The sequence below is a fragment of the Ictidomys tridecemlineatus genome, chromosome 1 (genome assembly GCF_052094955.1).
Source record: "Ictidomys tridecemlineatus isolate mIctTri1 chromosome 1, mIctTri1.hap1, whole genome shotgun sequence".
Classification (NCBI taxonomy): Eukaryota; Metazoa; Chordata; class Mammalia; order Rodentia; family Sciuridae; genus Ictidomys; species Ictidomys tridecemlineatus.
This window is the reverse complement of record NC_135477.1, coordinates 179,616,511-179,638,636: the sequence shown is the minus strand read 5'-3', so window position 1 is coordinate 179,638,636 and position 22,126 is coordinate 179,616,511. Positions and strand designations below refer to the sequence as shown.

Sequence of the window (22,126 nt, the reverse complement as noted above, 5' to 3'; positions counted from 1 at the left end):
TGCTCTGTCCTGGGCACTCGGGAATCGTAAGAGGCCACCATGAGTTAGCAATGCATGCTTAGAGAAGAACCATACAGGAAGAAAAGGGCCACAGCAGAGTCATCTAGTGTGCTTCGGAAGCCATAGAAGGGCATGGACAACCCAATCCAGGGAAAACCAGTAAGGGTTCTTACGAGAGCTGTCAGAAGCTGCAGGGAGAAACGTGCACCCAAGAGCTCTTGGCAGTGGGAGTTGAGGCCTTTTACAGTGACTTCCACATTAGGGTGCAGCCCAAGAGCACATGGCTAACCATTGTATCTTCCCTGACCACCCGTTCTCTCAGCTTGTGTCCAGATCAACCGACCCTGGATTCTGACCTGCTCCCCAGAACTCTGATTATCTTCCTCCCACAGTCATGGCTGTGTGTGAAGCAGGACTCATTACAATGTCACCTGGCACTGAGGACAGCTCCCTGGGGGAGCTTTGTCCTCTGGGTCTGGGGAGATTTTGCTTTTCCCTGATTCTAGCCCAACCAGCCTGGGGCAGCTTGTCCTCCCCAAAGAACCACCAGAAGTGAGATGATGAGAGTACGCTTTGCCTGTGCCTGAATGATCCTCCCCACTGGTTTCCTGACCATCTCCTATCCGCCAGTTAAAACCCACGACTCCATAACCCACCTTCAGGCAGCCTTTCCTGATTCCCCAACTCTGGATCCCACCTCACCCCCCGCAGAGTTGTGGCTTTTCTCTTTGATTCCCTACAAAACCTCGTTCACATTTCTTGTAAAGAGGGGACCACATCTTTCCATCTTCAAGCTTCAAGCTGTAGCATCATGCTTGGCACTGAAAAAGCTTTAAGTATGTATATGAATACTGAAGACCTGAAGTGCAGGCACCAATAGAGGGTGGGTAGCTGGACTGACGGATGAAGCACATGACCTCGCTTCAATCTACTTCATATCTTAACAAATCAGAGATTGATGCAAAATAAGAACTATGCCAAGTTATCTTGTCTCAAACACCAAAAGTCGCCATGACTGCTCTGCTTTCTTATGTGCACCACCTTCCTGTCACTTTTACCTTGTAGCCATGAGAGTGTGGCACTACAACTTGTCCTCCAGGAGAGATTTCAAGCAGATCAGTAACTTGACTTCGGGGGTACTGGTAATATAATTGCTATTCTTCTCCAACCTTCTTTGAATTATACCATTCTGTGCTCAGATATGATGTACCCTTCTGCTGCCCAAGCCTGACTCTTCATAGGGAACACTGGGCTTCCACAGAGGCTGGCTTCCGACTTGGCTCCTGGGCCATCTAGTGCCTCCCCCTGACTCCATTGTTACCTACTCACAATCACAGTGATGTTTATCAAACCAGAGAAGGCTATAAACAATAGCAGCCTTGCTGGCATTGATACATTTCTGAACCCTCACAAAAATGCATAGGATAAATTATAGCATCAAACAAAATCAACTGTCTCTTTATCCATTTGATTACACCTCTAAATTATGCAGAGCATTCTTTAAAAACATCCATTATTCATTGCACAAGCATTACCAGAAACACAAATGAAATAATATAGCCATAAGCTCAGCATTTATAGCACATCTAACTTCTCATCCCTCCACGACACACTCAAGTCCTTTTGCACACAGAATCTCTTGGCGGGGTGCAGACGCCGTGCTTGGCTTCCTCCAGTTAACATGCCAGTAGCATTTTTATTAACACACTTGATGGCCTAGAGACAACTCCTTTCCACTTACCCTTTTATGTGGAGTCAGGGAAAGGTTCAGATTTAGGAGATTAAACTCAGACCCTGCCACTAGCTTGCTCTGTGGCCAGAGACTGCTGAACTCCCAAAGCCTGGGTTTGCTCATCAGCAACATGGGGATGCTAACACCTACTCTCAGGATCATGGTAAAAATCAGTTGACCTCTGTACATAACAAATGGGCACAGTGTTCGGCTTCCGGTGAGCACTCACTAACAACTGACTCAAGGATAATGTTACATTAATATTTTTAAAACATGAGTTCAAATACAAAGCTTGCATGAGGGTTAAGATAAACAGAACTCCCCCTTCTGGTTCACTGACAAACACTGAGTGGTTCCCTTTCCTTGTCCACAGTATGGAAGAACTCTAAATAACTGTGGTCCCTCCTCACTTTTTGATAGACGTGTTTGAATGGCCTGCCCAGCACACAGAGACTGTCGGAACTAGACCTGGAAATAAAACCCACCTGTTCCCAAAAGCCTCTACAAGGCCCTGATACCAACAACCATCTTCCCCATCACCAACCAAGACAGCAGACCTTATCAATCAACCAATCAATCAAATATATTCTGAGGGCAAGAGGGAAGGAAAAAAAACAACACATTCAGTATCATGCTTAGTGACTTCAGAGTTATGATTAACAAAAGACCATGGAGACATAAACCGAGGCTTAGAGAGGCCACTCAGTTTCTCCAAGATCACACAGCTGGTTTATGGTAACACTGGGATCCAAACACATGCCTACATGTCCCCGAAGTCCATAATCTTCCTACTAGAATTGAACTCCATGTAAACCAACCAGGCACTCTGTTAGTATAGGGCAGGGCATAGGGCAGACACAGTCCTTGAGCTCCTGGGGCTTATTGTCTACGGAGAAAACAGACACTGCAAAGGCAAGCCAAATGTGTCCAGTGCCACCTACAGTGAAATGCATCCAGTGCTGTAAACTACACAGGGACCATGAGAAAACAGGGCCTCTAATCTCAGCTCCAAAGTTTAGTCACACTCTAGGTGAGGCATGCTCACATTGGCTGGCCTGAGAACATGACCACCCCTGGCAGATTACTTCCCTAGGAAAGTGCATGCTGAAGTCTAACCTGACATCTCAACAGCTTGCAGCTTTGGGAGCCTCGCAGCTCTCCAGTCGGTACTTGCTTTTTATATAGCATCTTAATGCCAGGGTGGCAGATTTACCTTTCTCATTACATTCTGCTGAGTATAAAAAATAAAATTAGCGTCAGCATGTCTTTCTAGAAAGCAGACTAATTGAAGATGGGAGGATCAATCAAACCACAGAGATTAATTATTGAGTGTCTGCTTGGAATTCAGCCCTGCACCCAGGTAGGCAGGAATATATGAGAAACCCAAGATCAGGTAAGCCCTGTGGGAATCTGCAGAGCAGACTCAGGACAGCTATGGAAGAGTGCTTTTAATACATGAAAGCCTAGGCCAAATTTCCAAGAGACAGAGGTGGACCACATATCTGCAGAATGAGGCAGGTGGGTCAGAGACAAGAGAAATTGTCCCAGGCTTCAAAAGACAGCTGTGTTCAACTATTCAGAGCAAACTTCACCACGGCAGTGGTCTGAGTGTCAATCATGCCAGAAGCACGTGATAAGGTGAGCCTGGAAATAATGACTAGGCCACTGAGGACAAGGACTAGAGCCGGAGGGCGCTAGCAAGTAAGGTCTCCCTGGTGACTCTGAATAAGAGATTGGCTCCTCTTAATTACCTTTGCATTTCCATTGTCTAGAATGCTGCCTGGCAAGTACAAGGTGCTTAGTTAGCATTGAGTGAGCTGTTGGATAGAAAGACACTGCCTTAGATGAAAAGGGAAATAACCACAACCAGGCTGGTCTTATCTCAGCATGCACCAGAAAAGTCTAAGAAACATGACAAGGAGAAAATGTAAGACTGCACATAATTAAGTGCTAAATTCAATGATGAAGCTCAAAGTTGTCAGAACGCAGCAGAGAAGAAGGATAAGGCAGAGCTAGAAGAACCTGGGGTGATTGTCTAATGAAAGGGAAGTAGGGATGGGGCTGTTCAGAAAGCTCTGGCTCTCGGGGGTCATGATTTCAGTGTTTACCTAGGCCAGGCAGATAATGCGAAAGGGCGAATCCTACCTCCTAGAAAACATGAGGAAGTAGTGGGACTGTGGCTTTTGTCAAATATTTCTATGAGCAAAACAGAATATATCAGTGGGCCAGATTCAGATTGCAAACCACCAGTTGGAGGCCTTTAAGACTTGCAGGAGGGAGTAAAAGGAATGCCTTCTAAAGAACACACCATACAGGGCAACCACAAAGAAAGAGAAAGAAGCACGCAGGCCCAGGGTGGTGTGAGAGTGGGGGGCCTCACCTCCCTGGGATGCAGCATGCCAACTGAGAACAGGGGGAATACGATTGAAGAAAAAAGCTGTGCTGAGCTGAAATTCCAGGTAGAAGAAATGGTAATAGAGAGTTAAACACGAACTTAGCACACCAGGTTGCTCAGAGAAGCTATGCTGAAATTAAACTTTTGATTTTCCAATCTGGGTTGCTAAATCAATGGTATTTATCTCTAAGACAGAAGCAATCCAATAACAACTGAGAAAACATCCATTCTAGAACTCTTGGACTCTGCTGGAAGCTTCTGTGGTGCCCCCAGATTGCATATGGCAGATGCAGTCCTACAGACAGCTCAAAAATACCCTCACAAACAGAGCGCCTCCTTCCTCGTTTAACACGTTGCATTTAAGGATTTACATCTACATCAGTTGAGCAAATCAAAGTTATAGTTCCCTCAGTAACTGTAACCTGAACCAAACATAGCTATATTTTTCTGCTGCTGAGCGGGCTTTTAACTCGTGCCTCCCGACTGTGAAGGAGATTTAGTGCAAACATTATGCAAAGAATCAAGTAGCTGCTCAGTGAAGGTTCAGAGTGTACATGGCCGTTCAACTATTGCTTTTGTGCAAGGTTTCTCTGCAGACAGAAGGCTTTCCCACTATGGGGGGATGCAAGGTGCCACACCCATTCCTGGGTCACAGTCCAGCTTGGTTATTGCAGGTGGTGGGGGTTAATGACAGGTACTCTGCAGAGCCAGCACTGGGGTGAGGGAGTGGGTGAGGCAGCAGCCTGGGATGCAGAATTGAAGGGGTTTCCCCCCCAATTCTGTAATCAAGACACATAAAATAATTATTTAATTATTTTTTAAATAAAAATCAATGCAAAAAATTCACAAGGAGGAAAATATAAAAATATTGATTATTTTTAAAATGTTACATTCCATTTTTTTTTTGATTACTGAATTTTAGAGGCCTGCTTATAGTTTGCCCTCATCCCCAGGCAAGTGCCGTGTTGTATCAACCCTGTCCTATCCATGCTGGGTAAACAAGAGGGTGTGGAGAGGACACCATTAGGATGGAAGTAGGCAAATCCTTTAAACTTTGGTTGTGACAGATGAAGGAACATTGAATAGCACTTTAAAAAGTGTTTCAAGATGGTGAGATGGAACAAAATGTAGGGGGTTATTCACTTTAAAATTGTAGGGAAACTCTGGCCAACTGTCACAGAAGCTGCCTTCTAATTTTCCAAGTGAATCTCCTGAGAATAAATGACCCAAAGACTATGTGGTAAGAAAAGTCAAAGTCTTACCCACTCTCCAAGGCCAGCAAAGCAAAGGTGACTTGTAAGTCACACATGCTGGCCTAGGAATTGCTGTGTGGACAGCATCATCAAATGGCCCGTGTGAAATGCTGCAGCCTGCCAGGTCTTTGAGAAGGGACCAGGACAGGGCCATATGCTCTTTCCATGGCCAGTCCCCAGCTTCATCCTGCGTAAGAGCACAGTGATGTTGGCCTAGTCCACCAACCACCTGACTGTTCACTTGGTAGGAAGCTCCACCAGCCTCCTAGTGGCTGGGGCAGTTTTTGCAAGTGGAACCCTCTGGGAAGGCTTGTCATCAATCTGTAGATTGTAATTGATAAACCAAAGAAAACCCTTTATCCATACACTGGGACAGGTGTACTAGTCACTGTCCGAATTCACTCTTTGTGAGTAATCATCATTTTTAAATGCTTTTAAAATAAGCCTTCAAAAAGTTTTCGTTTGGAAATAATATTAGACTTTCAGAAAAGTTGTGGAAATAGTTGAGTGCTCCTACTTTCCCTGTCCTTTAATACAAACATGGCACAATGATCAAATCAGAGAATTCACACAGGTACAAAACCACTAACTCAACTGCAGGCTTCACTCATTTTGCCGGCTAGGCATCCAGTACCCATTTTCCGGTCCATGAGCCAGTTCAGGACCTGTTTCCCAGGTCCTCTCCAGTCTGTGTAGCACTTCAGTCTTTCACTCTTTATGACCTCAAATTTTGGAAATACTGGTCTGTTATTTTGTAATAATCCATAACTGGGGCTTGTTTACTATCTTATAAGACGGGGGTGGGGTGGGATTTGGGGCAAAAGTCCCTGTCACAGCAGCGGTCTATCCTCCTCAGAGCAGATGTAGCAGGCACTTGATGCGGATATATTTCCTTTCTGCTGATCTTTTCTTCACTTGGGTGATGTCAGGCATATCATGGTATATTGGTTTTTTTGGTTTTATCTACAGTTTCTGGCTCAAAACTCCCTGGCCAAGGCAGGCCATAGAAACTAGAATCTCTTCTCCAAGGTGGTCATCGAGACTCTAATCTACTCCTACCTTGGAGCTGATCATAAGGAAATTCCCTGACCTGCCTTGTCTGATAGTAGATCTCAGACCCCCACTTCAGAAGGGGTCCTACCGTCTGCACTCAGGGAAGGACAGGCCTTGCTGGGTTCCCCACCTAGGCTATGAGCAATTACACCCATGCAGTGAAGTCTCCATAAAATCCCCTAAAAACAGGAGGATCCAGGGATCTTCCAGGTGGAGGTTCCCAGAGGGTGGCATGCCCAGGTAGGGCATGGAAGCACCATACCTCTCCTCCCCTCCCTTGCCCTGTGGATCGCTCATCTGTAGCTCTGGAGATCTTTTACAACACTCCAGTAAGCAGGTGATTCCAGAGCAGGGGTTGCAGGAATCCTGATTGTATACCAGCTGGTCAGAAGCACAGGTGAAGCCACCTGGGGCTTGCAACTGGCATCCAAAGTGGGAACAAGTGAGACTGAGCCCTTGCCCTGTGGGATCTGATTCTGTCTCCAGGTAGAGAGTGTCAGAAATGCCCTGAATGAAAGGACACCCAGCCGCTGTCCCCTGCAGGATGGACTGTTTACCTGGCATCAGAAGCGATCTGTGTTGTGAGAGCAGAGTGGGGGGGAACTGAGTCAGAGTTTGTTTTGTTTTTTACTAACCATACCTGGCAGGCATCTCCACAGCAAGTCACCATCTTTCCTGTGCCATTGAGAAGCAGGCACCTGGCAAGGTACTCTGAGACTATGCTAACATCCTCTTTCTTATTGTACTTTTCTATTGGTTAAATATCCATTGATGGTTCTTCCTGGTAACAAAACATACCCTGGTGTTTACCTAACCAAAGTCAATCTTTAAGTCCCCTTTAAGCTCCCTGGCAAGCCAGCCTTTCCCCCATCTGTGGAACTAGACAGCTGGATCAGGCCCCGCACATCCATGGACCCTTCGCCTGCTGCAGGGATCAGGGCTCCTCCTCACACTGGCCTCAAGAAGCCATTTCTAATCAATCAGTGAGAACATCCATGAGCAATGAGCCAACTCCCCAGCCCGGCCCAGCCCAGGTGGTATTTAGTTTGACTTAAAATTGACACATCTGTGCAGTATTTTTGACCTGTCCCAGGAGACCCCATGGACCATAGCATATTCAGTCACTGGGGAGAAGAGAAGTACCCAGGCAGCTCCTCTGGGTTTCTGGATTTTTCTTCTTCTGGGCAATGCCTTAGAGTTCTGGCAGTGGTGTGCAGGGATACCTTTATCAATTGGCTCCCCAGGAAGAAAAAAAACAATAAAAGCTTCAACATATAATGTTTCCCCATTTTTGAGCTCTAAATACCCTCATGGTTGATTCCAGCACTCAGTAGAATTTCTGCCATTCAGACACAACAGGTGCAAGTAACCCCACTCGTGTGGATGAGCATAAAATGCAGTAAGATAATTAGAAAGTTTCTGAGTCTCTATTACCTTGATTTCAAGATGGTTTGCTTAATTATTGATTTAAATAAATTTTTAAATTTTAATTACATTTAAGTTCACAAAACTCTTAAACATTTAACACAGGATTCTCATGAGCCTGAGTTCTGGAACATGCCCCCTGAAAAGGTAGAATGATGCCTTTCTCCAGTCTCTCCAGGACCCCCACCCGGGTGCCAGAAGCCCTGCTGGGGAGGGCATTACTCCAGCTGGCCACAGGCTCTGTTGCCTTTTGGCAGACCTGCCATGGAGCCCAAGGCCCCAAAGCATCTGGCTGCTGCCAGGGCTGGCTGAAGGTCACCTTCAGCGCAAATGGGGCTGCAGAGCCTTTGCTAGGTTCAGTACCCATCTACTATGCTCCCGGGAAGCCACTGACCCTTTGCCAATTTTGGAAGAATTATAGGCATGTTTAGAAGCAGCACAGGAGGAAAGGGAAATAAGAGGGAAGAAGACAACCATATGTTTAGAGTTGGGCTACAGCCAGCCACTGGCTGACGTCCTCACAGTGCCACACCCCGATGCCCTGGAGAACCAGCACCCGACTCTACAGAGAGCGTAGGTGACTTCCCAGCATTCCACAGCTCCAGCCCACAATAGGCACTCTCTAAACCTGTGGGTGATGATCCATGAATTTGTTCTGGCTGTGAAACTTGTACCAGGGAAATGTGCTGGTGAGACAGTAGAGTGGAAGGTGAAGTAGAAAACCCAGCGTGTGTGAGAAGCTGGTGGCCAGACTCCCCCAGGAATTCCTCCTGCAGGGACTCCTGAACTTCAGTGCCTTGCCACCCAGCCTCTCTGAGGCTCAGCCTCCTCGTTGGTAAAATGGGGAAAATAAAACCTATCTCCCCACATGGTGGCCAAGAACAAGCTACTGTGATGCCACTATCCCTGGGAAGGGCTCATCTAACACCAGGGAAGCCACAGGAAGAGAGAGGGGGTAAAAGCAAAAGGACACAGTAGAAGTAGGGGATTCTCAACTAGCTCAGCTTGAAGTCTGGAACAGCATTAGCTGCTCTTTGGAATGCACCACAGAAAAAAAGAATGTCAGCAAGGCTTGTCTCCTGCCTTTATTTGAAATATAAGGGAATAGACAGGTTAGAAGAAATCCCTCTTGCTTTGCAGGGTGGTATTGATTCCTGGGATTCAATGGTAATGAAAGGGACCGGCAAGCTGCCCCCAGATCCTCAGAGACCCACAACTCAGGGTGGCCCAGGGAGGTGGACTTCAGAAGGCACTGCGGGTGGCTTCTTCCCACAGGGTAGGGCAGGGAGCAAGACACCCTGAAGTCCTCGGACTTCTGCTGAAATAGAGCCATCACCACCCACTGGGACCATAACAAAGCCCTAGATGCCTTTTACAGTCAAGTCTGTCCCTCTTTGAAGGAGGAATGTGTGTGTGTGTGTGTGTGTGTGTGTGAGAGAGAGAGAGAGAGAGAGAGAGAGAGAGAGAGAGAGAGAGAGAGAGAGAGAGAGAGCGCCCTTGGGAGCATATACATGTGCCCAGAACCACACATGCACATTCACATTAGACAAACCACCCACAGGGGTAGCCATGGGAGAGGAACATGGGGGTAAAAGGTAAGAAATTGTTAAATAAAAGTATAGAAGGCTTTTTTATTTTGACTGAACTCCAGTACTGGGCCCAAACCAAATTGGAATTACCAGTGCTAAATGCCCTATTATCAGAAAATCCCCCAGCAGACCAGTTTTTTCTAAAAACTGAAGATTCATGGAAACCCATTAGAAAGAGCTCAGTTAACCTGGCGCAGCATTATTTAAAAACAACAACAACAACAACAACCAACCAACCAACCAACTTCCTCTGATTTAACCCTCACAGGAATGGTGGCCTGATGGCATGGGCCCTCAACCAATCCACTTTCGTGCCTCATTCTGTTTGCTGGTTCCTACTCAAGCTACCTTACACGCCAACTGCTCTGAGCTCTCCAGATTTTTTGAACAGATGCTCCTCTATTCATTAATCATTACCAAAATCAACTTAATAAAATTTTGATTTGGGGCAAAGTATACACAAAAAGCAAGCAAAGGCCTGCTTTCAGGAAGATGTGTCAGGAACTAAAGAGGGGGACTAATTCAACCCTCACCTCTTGACATCCAAAGAGTGCCCAAAAGAGGAAGCATTCCCTCCTGGCACCCAGAGCAGAAGCTCTGCTGTTTTTTTGTTTGTTTGTTTTTGGCGGGGTAAGGGGATTTCATTCATTTATTCCTTCCTTTAACAGATGGCTTTATGAGCCAGGTGCTGTGTGGGATGGGCAAGGGGTAGCACCAAAATGACAGAGGATGACCACTTTGGGCTACAAAGGAGCTGGCTGCTCCCAGGAGCACACAGAGGGAAAGGGTTGGAGAAGGCTCCCTGGGAGAGTGCAATCAGGTGGCACTGGGCTGGGTGGGTGCAGAGGCAGCACATTCTGAGAGAGAAACTTCAAGCTCAGCAGTGGGCAGTGAGCTGCACCCTGGAGGAATCAAGGAGACAGAGAGGAAGATGGGGAGTGCAGGCAGAGAGGCCAGAGGGAGGCTCAAGGGGTCAACTCTGCAAAGCCCAGGGTGAAGTCAGCTGTCTGAGCTTCCATGCTCAAAGCCTGGCAGGGGACATGCACAGAACTGTGTAGCACACACAGGAATGAAAACACCAAGGAGAGAGTCTTTAATTCTGCCCCTGCCCGCCAGGGGTGGGAGGAGGAGATGGAATTGAGAAAATCTCAGAAGGGGAGTACTCTGAGCTAAGTCTAAAAGGAGTCTGGGGTCCTACCTGCATAGAAGGGAGGAACTGGGGAGAACAATCAGCAGAAGAGACTGCCTGGCAATGTGTTCCCTACTACAGGGATGAATAATGGTGTCAGAAGCCTCAAACGTACATGACTAACAGAGGGGGGATCCCCACCACCCGCTCTGCCTGGTCACTATAACTGCAAGGGATCTTTTCAAAGGTGATTCTGGGTATCCCTAGCTCCATGATTCAGAGACAAACACCACCAACTTCCTCTTGAGAATTAGGAGTCATCTTAACTCACTTGAGATTGCTGAGCAGAGTACAAAAATGACGACTCTCTTAGCGAAATGAAACATAAAAAATGAAAACCCTGCTTTAAAAGGAGAAAAAATTAACTCCCTCTGGGCCTGATGGGAAATTAAATTTTATGATTTACTCAGCAGCCAGTCAGGCACAGAATGAAGTCCCTGTGAAAGGACCTTTCAAAGTAACCGCAGTTGACAACTAGACTTGCTCTGTAGGGGGTGGGGGTGAAGAAAAGAGTTCAGGGGGTTGGTATCAGGTCTTTTATCCTCCACCTGAGCTGGGCTCTTTCATATGCTAAGTGGACTTCTCTCAAGCTGGGCTAGGGAATTAAACACTATCATTAAAAAAAAAAAAAATCAACACCCAGACTAAGGCATCAAGTCCCCCACCCCCCAGTCACATGCCACCCAGGATTACACAAAATAAGGGTACCCTACTGAGCTGGGCTGTAATTACCCCAACAATGACCACTGAAGACAGCCATCCTTGCCCACCCTCCAAATGGAGGTTGGCTTGGCGTCCTGCAACATAATTGCTAACTTCCACATGTGGTCCACCCTGGTGGTCAGTAGGTGGACAGTCTACTGTGGGGCGGGACAAGGGATTGTTTCATAGTGCCAACTAAGAGCCAGTAATAAATGGCTATTCTATTATTAGCATAGAGGGTGGGAATAACCAAAGAAAAACCCAGGGTCATTTGCCCTGGGAGTCTTTTTATATTTTTCTCCCAAGTTTCCAATTTTTTACAGGTCGGTGCCTGTAAGAACCAAATCCGAGGCACATCCAATGGTCTGGATTTTCAAACTCAGGTCTTTGCACATTCCAGGTCCTGTTACCTTAGGGAAATAAGTGAGTTGGAAGTCTTTGCTATCTTGTGGTTTTTTAAAGACACACCGGAAGGTGTTAGATTGTATGGACTTAATTTAAGAGCAAAGAATTGAGAATAAATCCAACTGTTCTTCCATTTTCAGTGAACAAATAACGAAGGGGAAAAAAGATCATTTTTCGAGCAGCAGCTCTTAAAGTGTGGTCTCTGGGCCAGCAGCAGCAAAGACACCTGAGAACTCATTTGAAAAATAAATTATCAGACTCCCTCCTCCAGACCCAAGATTAAAATCCTGCTGTAGGCACCCAGGTCACTGGGATGTGCACTTCAGTGTGAGGTCTTCTGCACTGGATGTGTGATCCTTCATCCTGGCTGCCTGTTAACATCACCTGGCAAACTTCTCATTGTGATGCCCCCCCCTCCCCCGCAGACCCCAGAGCTATTAAATCAGAATGCCTAGCACTGGGCCCTGGGCATGCTGCTTTTAAAGGGCTCCCCAGATGATGTGAATCAGCATCGAGAATCACAATAAACTAGAATAAGAGAAATTTAGATTAGATGCTTTTGACTTAGGATTTTGGCTCAAAGTAATCACGACCACAGAATGAGTCCTAAGCATCACAGAGCAGCATTTGAGATATTTCTACCTTCTTGAGATGGAGGGGAATGTGAGGCTCATCAGAAGTAATACAGCCTTGCCCCAGCTCAGTGGTGACAGTAGCACTTAATAACTCAACCAGCAAAGACAGTTCCTCAACTGGCGAGAGGGGTGGGCTAGTCCCCACAGTCTGGTCTCAAGATAAAAGCCAAGCACTCAGAGGCAGTGAAGAGTGACACCACACCGCATGCAACTGACTCCAGATGCCACAGACCCCAGGAACCTCAGTCCTCCTCACTGCTGTGCAGCCTTGGACCCCTGAGTGCCCAGGCTCCATGGGACAGCAGGCTCTCCCCACTGGTGGCCAGTGTCACAATAGCCTATTGGGGCAGACCTTGAAGGAGCCACTCCTCTGGGTTGGGCAAATCTCAGAATCCTGCTTTGCAAATAAACTGTGGACTAAGGCCTCTCTCCTACCCAATTTAGGACCTTTACAATTAGCTCATAATAGCCAGGTTCCTCAAACTGGGGTACACTGGCATAGTTTAAAGGATCTTTGATATATTTTTTCCCTACAATGAAAGGAATCTAATCATTACTGAAGGATAAGGAACATTGCAAATTGTCTTTTCAATAGAAAGAGACAACACTCCTTAGGACGTTACTGCAGAGATGATAGGCCAGCCTCCACATCAGACCAAGCTCTCCCTCCAAATGACACTAAGGATCCAGTGGTATAGCCTGGGGCCTATTCTAGTTGGCAAAGTGATGTGCTTCCAGAAACTGCCTCACATCATCCCCAAAGGGTCTTGGGTATCCAGCCCTTAGGTATTACCTCCTTCCATGAAAGAGGGTGGGGACGAGAAAGGGAAGGAGAACCCTGATGCCCATGGTGACAGAGACTTTGCAGTGTGACCAGCCTCCACTTGAATTTTGATCCTGGCATTTATTTGTTGTCTGGTTTAAAATATTAATTAAGTCTATGTCAATTTTTTTAAACTGCAAAATCGGAAAATCAAGCCTCAGTGTTTAAGATCAGGGTGGACAGAGAGAATGTATGGATGGCATTTTACACCACGCTGATGTTCTAGGGAGTAGAGCCAGCAAATGAAGTAGCAGCTATGATCCTTAATTATTCACCCCGAACACCAGCTGAAGATTCACCTCCTTTGTAAAAGCTTCCTTGAAATAAATTCATTAAAACACACACACACAACACAGAGAGAGAGAGAGAGAGAGAGAGAGAGAGAGATCGTCGTTTGCAGCTCTAGTACCCTTAGTATGCATGTAGACTCTAGTTATTATATTACAGATTGAATGGCCCTTATCTGAAATGCTTATGATCAGAAGTGTTTCAGATTTGGATTGTATTTGGATTTGGAGATATTTGCATATATATATAACGATATATCTTGGGGATGAGTCCCAAGTCTAAACAGAAAATTCATTTGTATTTCATATATAGCTATACATACAGCCTGAAAATAATTTTATTCAGTATTTTAGTAATTATGTGCAAGAAACAAGGTTTCAAGGGCTGGAATTTTCCACTTGTGGCTTGCTCAAAAAGTTGGTTATTTACATGTCTGTCACAGTTTTATTAAAGAAGCAGACCTTGCTTTTATGTCCCCAATGCCCAGCACGCACTTGGCACATCATATATATTTTTGAGTGAATGAATGTAGCAAGATACTGCATTCACCTAGTAAAAAGAAGAATCTTTTAAAAAAATTTTAGTGCAGCATAGTTATACATAAGAATGGGGTTCATTTGGTATATTCATAAATATGGATCACATAGTTTTCTTCATTTCAATCCCCAACACTTCCTCTTCTGCTCCACCGCTCCCTCCCCGGATCCCCTTGCTCTACTCTATTGGTCTTAATTAGAATGGTGAGAATTGTGGGGAAGAGAAAGGAGAGAGGCCACACAGGAAGAAGCTGATAATACCAGTTGACTATGAGATACAAGCAGTAGAGAAATCATAGATGCAGTTCCCGAAGGCTCTTTGAGGATGTTCTAGGGAGGAGAGCCGGGGAGGCGCAATGCTTACACACATACTTAAAGAAGGCTGACAGTTTGCGAGGGTCCACATAGCCTTCTGAAAACAATCCCATTGAAGGGCAGACTCCCCTGTGGACACCATCACACACAATAGAGCTGCCCGAGGAGCCACCTCTTCCAGTTCCTAAGAATTCCAGGCCTGCATCTTTGTCACTGCCTCGCAGCTGATTCTTGTTTTCTGCAGATTCTGCCCTTGGGAAGCCCTCCACCTGCCCCTCTGAGACCAAAACCTTCCTCTTGGTTCCCCTGCCTGATCTATGTGTGCATGAAGACTATCAAATACACCCTGGATTCACTGCCTCAGCCACCTCCCTGCCACTGTCCCACTCAACCCTAGAGTATGGATCTGGGCGAAATGCCCATTCCCTAGGAGCCTGACCATTTTTGCTACCGCAGGGGGTGACTGGAGAGACAAAACCCAAATCAATCCGTCCAGGAAACAGGTACAGGTGCTTTCTTGATGGTAGAGGCAGAAGAACTATGACCAGCCTGCAAACCAGGGCTCAAGCACATGGCAGACATCAACTGCCTGCCTAAGCCTACACCTTCATGCCAGGACAGGAGGACAAGGTGCTCCACACCTAACTCCTGCTGTCCCAAAGAATGGCTCACAGCAGGTGGGTAATGTCACTGTTAAAGTAGGCCCTGAGCAAGCCTGGGCTTCTCTCCTTAAGCTTCAACTGCTCTTGACCAGCATCAATATTTTAGAACTTAATCATCTCAACCCTCTTCTGAGCCCAGGACCACCGGTGTCATCAGGAGGACTCACTGCGTCCTGGCCGCTGAGGACCTCCAAGATGCTGTTGAGCAACTCCACGCAGTACTTCTTCTCCTGGACCTGGTGCTGCATCTCGTCCTTCTGCTCCAACAGCTCCTTCAGCTCCTTGGTGATGACAGGAAGCAGGATGTCCCGGCATTCTGGAAGGAAGGGCGTTCACAGGCATGTGGCCTCCCCACTGTTAGGTTCCTTTCTTTCTTTCATGTGTGTATGTGTGTCTATATATAGACACACATGCACACTTATACATGTATATAATTACATATTATGTATAGTTCTTCATTAAAAATTTTATATTTAAAATTATAATTATGTATAAACTATATCATATTTATATGTAATTATATTTTTCATTAAATAAATTATTCATAAATATATTCTCCTTATAAAATTAAAATTATATTAAAATTAGGTTAAGATTTCCTTGGAATATCAGTCACAATTCTAGTTCCTCCTCTATCCCCAATTCCCTGGAGGCAACCAGTTATTTCATTCCATATATATGTGTGTGTGTATATACACACACACATATGAATATATATAATATATTCAGAAATATGTTTATATAGAAATATATATATATATATATATATAAAATGAACTCTCTAGTCTCGTTTTTATTGCACTTTTCCTTTAAGTCTGTCATGTTCAACTGGGGCTATGAACCTTCAAGGTCTTTCATATGACCTTGCATACACACATGCCATTAGGAAACATATCATGTCATTTTGTTTTGCTTTCTTTTTACAAAAGGGGCCTTGGCTGCATATTAGCACTCAGCACCTTGACTCTTTCCACTCACCAGTCTGTCCGGGAGCGCTTTGGATGTTATTGCCTATCGGGGCTAACTGGATTACTTAACTATGTTTATTACTTAACTAGGTTAACTGCCGAGATCCCATTCATGGGCCTCTCACTGTTGTAAACTATACAAAATGTGAATAACTTTCCACATGCAGCCTTGTGCACACTGCTTTCATTTTAAATAAATTAAGATTTTTGCAGGGAAGGGCCTCTGTCTTTTTTTTTTTTAGAGAGAGAGAGATATTTTTTTTAATATTTATTTTTTAGTTTTCGGCAGACACAACATCTTTGTTTTTTGTTGGTTTTTTTTTTTTTTTTTTTTTTTTTGTATGTGGTGCTGAAGATTGAACCCGGCCGCACACATGCCAGGCAAGCGCGCTACCGCTTGAGCCACATCCCCAGCCCCAGGGTCTCTGCCTTGACATTGCTGTCTTGAGAAAGTTTTGGAAGGTTCTGAAGCCCCAAACGGCTTTATCTCTTTATTTCCCTTGGAAATGGAAGGAATTAAAGAACCAAAACAAATCCAAACATGTCTCAAGCCATTCACACCCAGGTGCTGCTGGAGCTGAGCTGTGAATCGTATACACTATGATTTCCTTTAAATCATAGATGATGAACACTTTTGACCTTTGGAAGCACCATATTTCTACAGTTTCGGGGATGAGAAACTCTAGACAGGTTCCTGCCTGTCAGTTACTTAAAACCTAACAAAAGTGATTAGCCATAAAAACAATGAGCAGCGGCAGGAATTAGGAAAAGAGAAAGGTGGAAAGAGCTAGTCGCCATCTCTTGTTCTGTCTTGTTCTGCCTACTCCCTGCCTTCCTCAGGACAGACCTGACCCCATACATGGCGTCCTTCTGCTGTCGGAATCTTAAGGGAACTGCAAACAGTTATTATGTTATTCACAAATATATTTATATTTTTTTATAAATATAGTTATATTATTCACAAAAATATTTTCCTTATTAAAATTTTAACTATTAAAATTAGGTTAGTATTTCCTTGGAATATCAGTCCCAATTCTATTTCCTCTCTATACAATTTCCTGGAGACTTTACAATGTGCTGGGCTACTAGACACCCTTTCAAGTGTCTTGTGTGAGTCACCTTGGTTAGTCCTCCAGGTGACCCCAGCTGGTAGGTGCCATTCTCCCTGATGAGAAAACAAAAGGACTCCCTTGTGTGCACCACTAGGATCTGGTAGAAGAGCCTGTGCTCTTAGTCGCCCTGCAGGAGGCCCCCTGGGACATCTGCTCCTCCTCCCAGAGCTATGATGGCTGGCTCCACAGCTTTCCCAGATTCTGGGTGCGCCTCCCTATCTTCCAAATACTTTTATTTTAACTTAAATTTACCAAAGTTGGGTTCTGTTGCTTGTAACCAAGACATTTCAACTGGCAGCCTCACAACATGCCCTGAGGACATCAGAAGGAGAAATAGCTCTGGCTAAAAAGGTCATGGGAGACTTTACAGGCTGCAATAGAACCTTGTATGTCCCAGCTCTCACGCCCCAAACTCAGCTTGTAGTCAGGTTCTAATCAGTGTAATTAATGTCCACTCAGCCCACCAAACAGTAAGCTCCATGAAAGTCAGACTGAAATTCCGACCAGAATCACAGAGTCAAGTTACATCTTAGAAGTGGCTTTTGAGTTGGCCCTAATACTGCCATAGGAAGAGCAGGGAATTAGAACAGTGGGTGATTTATAGTAGCCAGATGTAGGGGGAGTGGGACATTCTCTTGCAAGTGAAATAATGAGAGATAACATTTAAAAGGAAAGTTCCAGAATGCAATGGGAGATGTTAGTTCTATGGAAACAAATTTGTAGGCAACAAAAAAATTGATTCAGTTATGCTTGAAATTATAGATGAAATCACAGGCCACGGGGTTTAGTAAGCACTTTATTTGTTTACCTATTCCAGTAAATTTAAGTAAGAACAATTCAGACACAAGAAATTTGCACTTAAGAGGTCATTGGCCTGAGGGCTTTTGAGAGTACAAGACACTGGGATAGACATTACCCTTTGCTTAGTGAGATAAGGAGAAGGTTGTTTGCATCCCAATTACCATAGGATTTAAGTTTAGTCTATACTGGGTCCTTATCTTGTCATCAGGAAGTTGAGCTTCTGTCCAGATCTAATTATTTAAAAAGGACAAGGGAACTTTTCCACAATGTTTGTTCAGAAGTTTGCTTTTAAATGTATCTTTAAAAGAATATTAACTAGTAACTTAGAAACTTTGTGTCATTCCCTGTGTTCAGATGCCTTTCGTAGGAAAACAGATGTCTGGAGTAGTGGGCTCTTTGTTAGAAGCTGCACAACCTCACCAACTTGGGATACTTAACTGCCTGATCATGCCTCTACTGTTGTTCCCACAATTAAACCCTATAGAGGGTAAGAACTGTAAATTCTTCTATTACATTAGACAAGGGTTATAAAGTCTTCTTAAATTAATTTTGACCATTTGACCCAGCTATCCCTCTCCTTGGTCTATACCCAAAGGACTTAAAAATAGCATACTACAGAGACACAGCCACATCAATGCTTATAGCAGCACAATTCACATTAGCTAAACTGTGGAACCAACCTAGATGCCCTTCAATAGATGAATGGATAAAAAAAAAAGTGGCATATACACAATGGAATATTACTCAGCAATAAAATCATGGCATTTGAAGGTAAGTGGCTGGAGTTAGAGAAGATAATGCTAAGTGAAGTTAGCCAATCCCAAAAACCCAAATGCCAAATGTTTTATTTGATATCTGGAGGCTGATTCATAATGGGATAGGGAGGGGGAGCATGGGAGGAATAGAAGAACTCTAGATAGGGCAGAGGGGTTGGGGGGGGAAGGGAAGGGACATGGGGTTATTAATGATGGTGGAATGTGATGATCATTATTATCCAAAGTACAGGTATGAAGACACGGGTTGGTGTGAAAATACTGTGTATACAACTGGATATATGAAAAATTGTGCTCTATGTGTGTAATAAGAATTGTAATGCATTCCGCTGTCATATATAAATTTTTAAAAAGTTAATTTTGTAAGAAAATAAATAAGAGATCTAACAAAGGAGGTTTACAACACAACAAAAAGACTTGTACTTCCATAATCCCCTGGGCAAAAGGGAGCCACCAGAAAATGTCCTTGAAGAAGATTCATGTCACTGCAGCACAAACAATGGCTGAAGGACAAAGCCACAGAGAATGGTGACTATGTCCTTGTAAGAATCCAAGTAGTGACACAGAGAACAGAGTCCTGGGACCTCTGCCCCAGATTTCTGCCTCTGATACAATGGAGGCTGAAGCTAAATATTTGATAAGATCTTGAAGGGTGGTGGAAGAAACCAATCAGGGGTGGGCAGTTGACTTGAGTTTACAACACAAGGAGCTGGGGAGGAGCTCAGTATGTAGTGAGCTCAGCATCCAGGAGATCCCAGGTTCAGTGCCCAGCACACAAACAAAAAAAATGTAAAAAAAAAAAAAATTAAGAATAAAAGAGCCTTTTGCTTCTCAAGACAATGAATCACTTAAACTCCTCTCAAGTAAGAATACTATGTGATCACTCGGGCCTTTATGAAGGAGATGCTGGAAGGCAGCTGCAGACCTGGCTCATTCATGCACTTAGCTAACTCATTTGCTTATTCAGTCAGCCTGACATTCACTCAGTCACTCCACTAACTTTATTGAGGGGTTGCTATGTACAAGTACTGTTCCAGGCGGAAAGGAATGATCGTAGGTTAATCACCTGTCCAGCAACCAAGGCAACAGAGATCAGAAGCAGATGTGTCTAGGTGACAAACGTAGGGCTTTTATGTACCTAGAGGGGCAATGTGGCCATAAAATACAGCTGTGGGATAACAGAGGCCAAGTTTTGTACCCTAGTTAGGAAATCTCAGTTAGCTCCCATTTCAAAGTTTGAATCCAAGAGGAAACTGCTGATGATAGATTTCAGACATTAATGACCCCCAGGGGAAGCCATGGGACTTTAAATTCCACTTAGCAATTGAGCTAAATTAGTAGATTCTAGAGGAAAGTTCTTACAGTGAGCTCCCCATCCCTAGGAGTACCCAAGTAATAAGGGAGCTGCTTAAGGACAGAGACAATGGAAAATACCATATCAGACAAAAGGTTGATCAATATGATTGAGTCCCCATCCCAAATTCTTCATAAAGTACAGGTTCTGAGCAAGTAGGAGGAAGAAGGATATATTTGCAAGTAGAAAAGCTGTGGAGATGTTTGCATTTCTTTAAGTCACTGGGGTTAAGGAGCTGCAGACCAGGCCCCAGCAACACAGGTAGTTCATCTCTCTGGAAGACCGATTTACCCCATCCTCATAAAACGGAGGCTCCTGGTGCTGAGAATCAGCAAGATTCTCACCGAGGAAGCCATTAATAATATGGCCTGTTTTTCAGAAAGTACTTTGTCTTCTCTTTAACCATGATTTCTCAGAAATGTTTGGCTCCTCTGTTTTCTAGATGAAATAATTTTTCCCATTTGTAATTGGAGCTATGAAATTATAATAGTCTGTAAAGCTTCAGGAAGCAGAGTTTCTAAATTGTCGCTTGATTGTCAAGCAAACAAACATAAATGGTTTAAGAGATAAAGATTGCAAAGCCTCAAATCAATCTTCAGAGGCAGAGGTAATGAGTTCCAGAGACCTGCGCACCCTAGCAGGGTTCCTCCCTTGGGTGCCCAAAGTTTGATGGAGGCTGCGAGATCTGCCACCAGGTGACAAGTCCAAATTGTAATTCAAACCAGCCAGGGGAGGAATCTGCAGAGCCACTGACTCTGTATTTTAATCAAAAGGAGTTCTCTCTTTGCCCAGTGACTGCAGGGAGGAAAATGCAGTATCTCTGGTTTTCTCTGTTCTTCAAGAAAGTTTGTCCTGTGGCAGCTGGTGCTCCCTCCCAGAATTCAGAGACCTCATCAAGTGTGATGTGCTGCTGCAGTCACCTCAGGAGTCGGGGACACTTCACAACAAGATGATACCTTTTCTCACCTGCTCCTCCATAACATTAGCCCCATGGAGAGAATGAAAGGCACATCCTTTGTCCTCTTTGGAAAACCACCTTGAGGTACTTCAAGCCAAAAATAACATCCTTGACCATAGTCACAAGCCCCGTGACAGTGGAAAGCGTTCCCAAGAACCACACCTGGAACTGAACATCTTCCTCATGCATTTGTTCTTTCTCCTATGCTCTCTTCTGGGGTTCACACAATGAACCTCACAAACTTGGGCACCATATTGATTTCATCCTCTCTCCATAACTGGCATGCAGTCCATCATGAAGGTGACCAGCCTACCTCCCAGGCACCTTCTCCCACATCCTGGGCTCTCGTCTCCTTCCTACCTCTGCACACAGGAGTCCCCTGTGATCAGGAAACTCTTCAGTGGCTTTCCACTGTCCTCAGAGCAAGCTGTATAAACTCTTGGCAGCCAGAGGCACTCTGTGAGACTCCTTTACCTCTCCCCTATCAACACCCACCACTCTTCCACCTCCCTCTCCAACCCATTCTTCTCTCCTCCTCTCGCTTGCTGTTTTGTTCTTTCCCTTCCAGTACTGGGGATTGAAGTACTGGCTGGGCACAATTCAGGAGCCACTTGTCAAGAGAAACAAACTTTATTTTTAGAACACACACACCACACCACACAGCTCCTCAGGAAAAACCTTCAGAGCCCAACTGCCTCCACCTGCTTCCCATAAGCCTCTCAACCTCCCCACTCCTCTGGCTCTTGAGGCCGATTGGCTGGGTCGCATGGGTGGAGCCAAAAAAAGTCCCCCAATGAGCAGCTCCGTGGTCTGAAAGGGCAGGGAAACAGCCCAATGAGCATCACCGCAGAGGAGCCAATCAGCTGGCAGCTAGAAGTTGCTGGGGCCACTGTGAGCCAATCATCAGCTGGCAGCTGGAAGTTTGCTGGGGCCCGTTAGGCTGTAGCTCTCAACAGAGGGATGTTCTGCCACCGAGCTACCTTTCCTGCCCTTTTTCTTATTTTGCAGGGTCTCCCTACATTGCCCAGTTTAGTCTCAAACTTGTAATCTCCAGCCTCAGCCTCCCAAGCAGCTGGGATTTCAGGATGTACCCAGCTCTGCTTCTGGATTTCTGCACATTCCCTTCTTTGCCTCGAATGCTTGTCACCTGACTCTTTT

General features: G+C 45.0%; 1 protein-coding gene across 1 annotated transcript in view; it reads right to left on the bottom strand.

Moving 5' to 3' along the window:
• The window catches only part of Dock2 (dedicator of cytokinesis 2), a 406,997-nt gene that overhangs the window by 243,629 nt on the left and 141,242 nt on the right, over nt 1–22,126 (bottom strand). Inside the window, exon 26 of the mRNA XM_005334135.5 lies at nt 15,170–15,318. Within this exon, the coding sequence (XP_005334192.2) occupies nt 15,170–15,318 (149 nt within the window). The remainder of the gene's footprint in view (nt 1–15,169; nt 15,319–22,126) is intronic.